The 7,793-nt window shown below is 56.8% G+C and overlaps 1 protein-coding gene across 1 annotated transcript; it reads left to right on the top strand.

The window, feature by feature from the left end:
* LOC113484565 (C-factor-like) lies at positions 1-5,323 on the top strand (the record flags this gene model as incomplete). Its single annotated transcript, XM_026856986.1, has 6 exons — positions 1-42; positions 2,365-2,416; positions 3,257-3,447; positions 3,787-3,945; positions 4,235-4,345; positions 5,029-5,323. Coding segments are annotated over 6 exons (669 nt in total), but the record flags the coding sequence as incomplete, so codon positions are not given.
* Positions 5,324-7,793: the final 2,470 nt, after the last annotated feature.

The raw sequence follows: 7,793 nt of genomic DNA, 5'->3' as shown, positions 1-7,793 counted from the left end.
ATCTTCGCGACATGTCGAGACCCCGAGGGGCCGCGGGCCCAGGTCAGTGCGGGGCGGGGGGGTCAGCAGCACCCTTGGGTGCCGGTAGACGGGATTAGTTACGCGCTCGGTCAGCTTCGCCGACGGGAAAAAAGCGTCGCGGTCGCAGGGGATCTGGCGGTTGGGAAAGCCCTCCGGAGGTCCGCTGTGCTTCGGGCGAAGAATTAAGCCGTGCCACCCTTAAAACCGCGCTGCTGGGCTGTTTGAGGCGGCGTTGGCCCGTCCCAGCTGGCCCTGCCAAGGCCAAACCTTCACCCGTGTGCCGCGGGCACGGCGTGCGGAGCTGGGCCTGAGCGCGGCCGGGCCCGTGGTTGTGGCTGGCGGAGCTGGTGTGAAAAAAATTGTTCCCAGCAAGAGTGGTCAGAGAGTGGAACAGGCTGCCCAGGGAGGGGTGGAGTCCCCATCCCTGGGTGTGTTTAAGGGTCGTTTGGATGAGCTGTGGGGGATGTGGGGTAGGGGAGAACTTTGTAGAGTCGGGCTGAGGGTTGGACTCGACGATCCCGAGGGGCTTTTCCAACCTGAATGATTCTGGGATCCCATGATTCCATGAATCGCAGTGATGCTGCTCTAGCCAGCGCTGTGATGTGTTACCAGTCCCTGCAAAATCTGGGGGTTCATTAACTGGAGCTATGGGATCCTCCTTACCCTGCTTTCCACTTTGCTGAAATTGAGAGACTCACATGTGTTGCTTCAGCAGCAAATCACAGGAGCAAAGCATCACTGTACATTCAGCTTTCCTGAGGTCCAGCTTTGGTTTTCCTCTGCTTGCTGTGACCCCCTGAGATACTAGGCGGGAGATGTTTGCTCTCGGACAGACCCTGGCTCCAGCTGCATCTTCTCGCAGCTTGGCTGTGTGCAGGGATCACACCTCAAGAAATCCTTGAGAGGCTCTTTGTGTGCTCACTACCAGCGTTATCCTGGCTCAGGAACAATCACAGTGCAGTGAGAATCCACCCTGCCACCAGCCCAGAGGTGCTCAGCTCCTGCTGCTGCTAGTGCCTGAGCTGGCTGAGTCAGAGCTAGCTCAGGGCTCTTATTTCACCCTGTTCTTCCCCCCACAACTTGCTGGGTTTGGGCAGTGATGATATTGCTGGACTGGAGCCAGTCTCCCCCCAGGATGGTCCATGAGCATCTCCCTCAACTGTGGGATGCTTCTCTAAGCCTTGTCCAGCTGTGGTAGGATGAGAGCAGCATCTTCAAGGTGTTGCTGCTGAAGTCCATGACCACAGGAGACTGAGGGCAGAGTGACCCTCCGTCGGGCTGGTGCCACCTCAGGAGCTATGTTGCTCCTCCTGCCATTTTGTGCCTGGATCTGATGGACTGGGATGATGTGAGTCTGTTGAGGCCAGCAGCTGGGCAAAACAGGGGAGGAGAAATGTCTGTTGGTCATTGCAAACCATTTAAGTGGATTTTTCCATAATTTCCTGTGCCCGGGGGAATGTGGGAACTTGTGACCTGTTGGAGAAGCCCAGAGATAACTGAAGTTGGACCGCAGACAGTGCCAGCAGCTCTCTGCTCCATGCTGGTAGGACAGGTCCCTTCACAATAAGCCACCAATTTGCATTTCCCCCGTAGCATTCTCTGTAGGCTTGTTTGTAAGAGGTTTTTACTTCTAAAAACAATCATTTGGGTACATTGAGTGTGGCATTTTGGTTTCTGTTACCTGAAACCTGCTATAGTTGAAGAAGGCTCAGAGCAAAGAGCTGCTAGGAACTGTGAAGTTGAAAGTTGCCTTTCCAGACAGGGCTTCTGAATCCTCTGCATTTGGTGAAAATAATCCATAAAAATGTGCAAAGGTGTTAATTTCAATTGAGTGGGTGAATTGTAGTGTCCAGAGCAGAGTGGATCCTGGAACTGAGCTATTTGGATCCAGATGTGTCTTCCCCAAACCTCAAGTCTGATGTTGGCACTCACAGCCATTCCTGCTCCATCCGGCTTCTGGCAGCCTCTGGGAGATACTTCTAGGTGTAGCCCTGGCCAGTTGGCATCATTTCCCAGGTGAGGTGGTCCTTAATAGTTTGCTCCCATCCTTTGCTGTGGCTCTGGCTGGGCTGTGCACGTGGCTAGGCTGAGCACGTCTCCCTTTGGGAGAGTGGCTGTAATATCTTGCAGCTGTGGCTGTGTTGTGCTCTGAGCACATGCACGTTGCTTTGTGGAGCCTAGAAGAAGCCCGAGGCACCAGGCAGGTCCCCAGACCAGCCATTCACAAGCACTGAGTAACATCTGGAAGATGTTTCCCTCAGGGTGGACTGTTGCTGGTGCCCCAGGATGATGCTTGGCATCACCTCTGCCTCGTGCTGATTGTTTCCATGTCTCTCTTTGTAGGAGCTGAGGGATCTGGCATCCAAACACCCAAACCTGGTTCTTGTGAAGCTGGGTAAGTGTGCTCTGCCTCTGAGCTGGTAAACTTGTGGCTCCTGGCCACACTTGCCCAGTTGTCCTTCCCTCCCTCCCTGCCTTCAGGCTCTCCATGGGGATACAGTTCTTCAGAGCTGCTTCAAGTCCTGCTGGCAAAAGCCCAGCTTCTTCAGACCTGTCTCAGCCCCAGTACCCCATTCCCCCAAGCCTCCTTGCCCAATGGCTACAGGACCAGGAGGTCCTTGAGACCTGTCCTGGGTGGCCTTCAACTCCCCAGCCAAGTAGCCATGTCCTTGCTCTGCCACGCAGCCGAGCTGCCTTGATCCCAAGTCCCAGGCGAGACCAGGAGGGCTCTGGGAGGGCAGCTCCTGTGGGAATGCTGTACAGTTGGCCCAGAGCCTGGGCAAGAGCTGTAGTGCCTTGCAGAGCCATCCTGCAGCAGGTCCCAGCACAGCCCCTGTGGGGACCGTCCCCCCACCCTGAGGCTTCCCTGGGTTCTCCCCAGCTTGCTCAGGCCTGGACTTTGGCCGCTGACAGGAGGCTGTGGCTGCTGTCAGCAGCACAGCCCTTTGCCACCACGGGGCTGTCCCCAGAGTGGCTTTGCCCGGTGGGTTGCCCCAGGGCAGGGTCCTTCAGCTGCTGGTAGTGGGGCACCCTGTGCGTGGCAGAGGAGGCAGGTTTGGCATGAGCTGGGGCTTGTGGGTGCTGGGGTGCTCTGAGCTGGTTGCACAGCACCATCTGGTGCCCACAGAGGGAAGCCCACACAGTTCGGGAGGCAGAGCTGTTCCTCAGCATCTTAACCCCCCTCTCCTCCCCCTGCCCTCCGGGAGCTCTCAAACCCTGTTCTCTTCCACTGCAGATGTTGCAAATCCCTCTGCTATTACTGACGCGGCGAAGATCGTGGAGGGGAAGCTCAACGGCATGGGCTTGAACCTGCTAATAAACAACGCTGGTATCTACACCCCAGCAGCATCGCTGCAGACAGTGGATGCTGAAGAGATGATAAGGACGTACAAGACCAATGCGGTGGGGCCAATGCTGATGGCCCAGGTATGGATGGAGCCCACCAAGGAGGGGGAATTTGGCCCAGCCTGAGGGTATCCCAGGATCTCCATGGTCATGTTGGAGCTCTCAGAGGGCTTTGCCAAGTTTCCTGGGGCTGTGGCAGAGATGGAGCAGTGCTAGGGCTGCACCCCCAAGCTCTCTGTAGCTCCCCTGCATTGTGCTGGGCTAACTGGGAGCAGGCAGGGTCACTGCAGCAAAACACCCAGGCTCTCTTGGCTTCCAGATGTTCTTCCTCATCTCCCTGCTCTAGGCAGGCTGGGTTGTAGTTGCCATGAGTAGGCCTGGCTCAAGGCACAGGCGTCCCACAAGGTCGCTTGTCTCCAGGCATTCCTGCCCCTGTTGAAGAAGGCCGCCCGGGAGAGCACAGAAAAGGGACTGAGTTGCAGCAAGGCAGCCATCATCAACATCTCCACCATCATGGGGTCCATCGAGAAAACTTCTGAGTCCTTCTACAAGCCTGTCATCTCCTACCGCTGCAGCAAGGTATGGAGACTGGGGATGTGCTTATACTTGTGAGCTTCTTGGGGGTCAGAGCTGCTTCTTGCCAGGCCTGAGCTGAGAGAAGCACCTGAGGTTGCGAGAGGGAGGGACTCATCCATGCTGATCACTGCCCAGCTCCCTGGGCACCTCCGTGCTCATATAGGGCAGACACACACCATCTCTTGAAGACCTAGCATTGCTTTTTCTCCCTTGCCATGAGGCAGTGATGGGAAGGGTGCCTAGTGCATGGAGCTTTCCACTGCCCACGGCTGATGCTTCCTTCCTCCCCCAGGCTGCTCTCAACATGCTCACCAAGTGCCAGGCTCTGACCTACGGGGAAGCCGGGATCCTCTGTGTGGCACTTCACCCTGGCTGGGTGAAAACCGACATGGGCAGCCAGGAGGTAGGTTCCAGATGAGTGAGTCAAGGTCGGGACCCACGAGCCTGTGATGGGAGGTGGCTTGGGTGGCTGGGGTGGATCTCAGGAGGAGGGTTCCATGCAAGAATGAGTTACTTCTCAAGCTGCAAGTTGCCCGTGTTTGTGGTGGGCTACTGCAGAACATCTGGGTGCTGCCTGAGAAATAGCATCAGCACATATCCAGGGTGAGCAGGAGGTCTATTCGTGGCGGGGAGAGGCTTTGGGCAGCCTGGAGATGTGCAGAGAGCCTGAATCTGCCAGAGCAGAGAGAAGACCAGAACCATCCCACCCTGTACCCCCTTCCTCAGAGAGCTGCAGGCTCACCCTGCAGGATCTGTTTTGGAGTGGGGCTAGTCCCTGCAACTCCCTGGAGTTTTGGGAAGGCTGCACATAGCATTCTGCTTGCAGCAGGGATCTTTTCCATGTCCTATTGTTCTGAGCCTGGAGCTGGCTTCCCAGCTCAAGTCACCTCCATCTAAGCTATCAGTGAGCACACAGATACCCAACCATCCTCCAGCATAACAGACCCATTCCACCTCTTGTGGCTTTCTACTCATTCCGGGTGGAAGAAGCCTTGCTGCCAGCATGCATGAGCTGAGTGGGTGCTGGTGGATGGCCAGGAATGATGGTGAGGTCTTGGTCCTGCTCCTCACTTGTGCCTGTTGCAGGCTGACCTGACGGTGGACACAAGCGTGCGGGGTCTGCTGTCTGTACTGCCGATCCTCTCTGAGAAACACAGTGGGACTTTGCTCAACTGGGAAGGTAAAGCTATTCCTTGGTGACCACTCTCTGTTCCTGCGAGGGACCCTGCAGTGCCAAGGGACTCTGCAGGTGCCCTGGACCACCGGGATGCTCAGCCCTCTGTGTTCTGCAAGGGACCTACTTGGGACTCCACTGGGTGTGCAGGGCAGGCTGTGATCCCTGCCTTCATGTTGCTAAGAAATAAAGTCAATTAGTACCTGTGCCTTCGCCCAGCTGCAATGCCCCTGCTGAGACTGTCTCTGCCCTGGCCTGGAGCCGGCCCCTGCAAAACGTAACCTGGCATTATAGCAGTCTGCCTACCTTCCCCTCAGCTGCCCTGAGCCAGAGGGAGCTCCCAGGGACACGTAACCAGCCCAAAGCCCTGCTCTCCTCCCTGGCCCCTGAATGTGCCCAGGTCTCCCTGGTCTCTGGCATGCTTCCACCCAAAGCATGGTGTCTTTGCTACAGATTTCTTGGGGGGACTTTGTGCTGGACATGGTGTCTTTGGGAGCAGCCTTGGGGCTGGAATGGGAGGACGAAGCACCACAGTCCAATTCTTCAATCCCAGGCAGCCAGCTCTTCCTCTAGTACAGCCCCAAGTGAGCATGGTACCCCTGGGCAGGGGAAATCTGGTCCCATGGGGGAGTACAGCATGGGAATGGCACCTCTGTTGGATGAAGAAGTTGAAAACCTTAATAAGATGGGCCAGGCAGCCTTGGACTTCATGAATTTGCCCAGGAGGTGGTAACACCCCCAAAGAAAGGGAATTCGGTGTGGTGCTAGGTTTTCTCAGGAGGGTTCTGTCCCTTCTGGAAATAACTTCTCTTTGGGGAACATGGGGAAAAGGAGCTGGGGTCCTGCAAAACTAAGCCTAGTCTCAGGTGGGCAGAGCAGCCTGGCTTGCAGGAGAGGCAAACCCACTGCTCCTTCCCTCAGAGACCACTGCCTCCTCTTTCTCTTCGGGATGCTCAGCTGAAGCACCGCTGTCCCTTTGGGTCTGGCCTTTTCTGGGGTTGTACTTCTCTAGGGGGCTTGCCCAGCAGCACCAGCTTTGCTGAGAATCTTAAAGCCATGCACCACTCTGCACAGCAGCCCTCCCATTTCCCAACCAGGAGCCCAAACGCTGCAGTCTCCCCTCCTCAGGCAGTCAGAGCATTGGGGCAGACTTCTGGGCTGGGGCCACATCTCTGCCCCACTGAGACAATCTGTGCCCCAACAAGCCCTGGTACCTGCAGCCCAGTGAGTCACAGACACCAGTGAGTTTTTCTTCCTCACCGGCTCCCGTTCCTCCCAAGCCAGTGGCATTTTGGTAGCTGAGACTTTGGAGAGGTTGGGAAAGGGGACAGCAGGGAGCATCTGCAGCCTGGGTGCCAGCCTGGGCCTGGGGACAGGGTGCCTGTGACTGGAGGTAGCAATGCTGTCAGAGCTTGTGAGCTTCGACCCCTGGCTCCTTGTACCCCTTTCTTGGGGGTGCCAAGCAGCCCAGGTGCCCAGCCAACGATAGGAGGAGAAACAAGATGCCCCTGTGAAGTTCAGGGATGCTCAGAGCACCCCTGGATGGAGAGGGGGTCCCTTATGCCGCAGGCACTTTCCGTAATGGATGGGCAGGTCCTTTCTGGAGCAATTGCAGGGTCTGGGATGCCTGGGTCCAACGTGGGTCCCACAGCTCTCCTGGAGTTGGTTCTCTGCTGCCCCATCCCTGGAATAGGGCTAATGCCAACCACTGCCTGGCTGTGCCAAAGGGAGCCAAGCCCTGGTTGTTTGCACCTCACTGTCTTCCCCATGCCCAGGCCTACATGGACTTTTCCAAGCCTGGGCTGTGCTTTCCCAGGCCTTTGGCAGACTGCACTGCCAGCGTGACTGCGGGGAGCCATACCCACAGGAGACACCCAATGCTGTGTGTGTGCTCCCTGGCAGGGAGATGCTGCCTCAGCTTTCCTCTCCTGCGCTCACCATCTTCCCAAACAAACCCAGCCTGCTGGGGATGGGGAACAAGGCTGCTGCCCCAGCTGAGGGCTGCTTCATCCTCAGGGAAGCTCTGAACCATCTGGGCTCTTCCCAGCCACCTGATTTCCCATGCAAATGCTCATTTGTCTTTGCTCTTTTCCTTCCCAGCTCGTATCTGTGGCCAGAGGAGTCAGTGCCCACCCGGGCACCTCCTCGGGCATTTGTCAGCACTGTAATGGTGGCAGGAGGAGAGAAATCCCTTGTGAGGAATGGCTGAAGGACAGGAGCATGGGTGAAGGGCCTGATCCTGCAGCTGTATAGCTGTGCTCAGCCCAGTGCTGGCTCAGAGTCATGGCTAAGCCTCCACTGAACGCCCTTCCTGACCCTTGTCAGAGGTTCTCCTGCCCCAGTTGCTCCACACAAGCCAGCTGGAGCCTGGCCAGTCACCATGGGCTGGCTCCATACCCATCTCTCTCCTTGTTTCTCCCTTCTACCCCATGCCACATGCTGGATCCTGAGAGGTGGGCAATGCCAAGGATCCCACCACTGCTTGCAGGCAGCTTATGATCTTTGCCAACCACACAAGATGGATGCAGCTGCTCCCCTGGGAACATGGGGAGAAATGGGACTGCTAAAAGCTGGGACAAGTTCCATCAGCATGGCTGATGATTTGCAGTGCTGGTGACACAGGATGGTTGACCACTTGCTGTGGCAGGAGGATTTTGGCTGAGCTTGGGAGGCTGGT

This window comes from Athene cunicularia, assembly GCF_003259725.1.
Source record: "Athene cunicularia isolate RWA chromosome 11 unlocalized genomic scaffold, athCun1 chr11_part1, whole genome shotgun sequence".
Lineage (NCBI taxonomy): Eukaryota > Metazoa > Chordata > Aves > Strigiformes > Strigidae > Athene > Athene cunicularia.
This window is presented reverse-complemented; position numbering and strand designations above follow the sequence as displayed.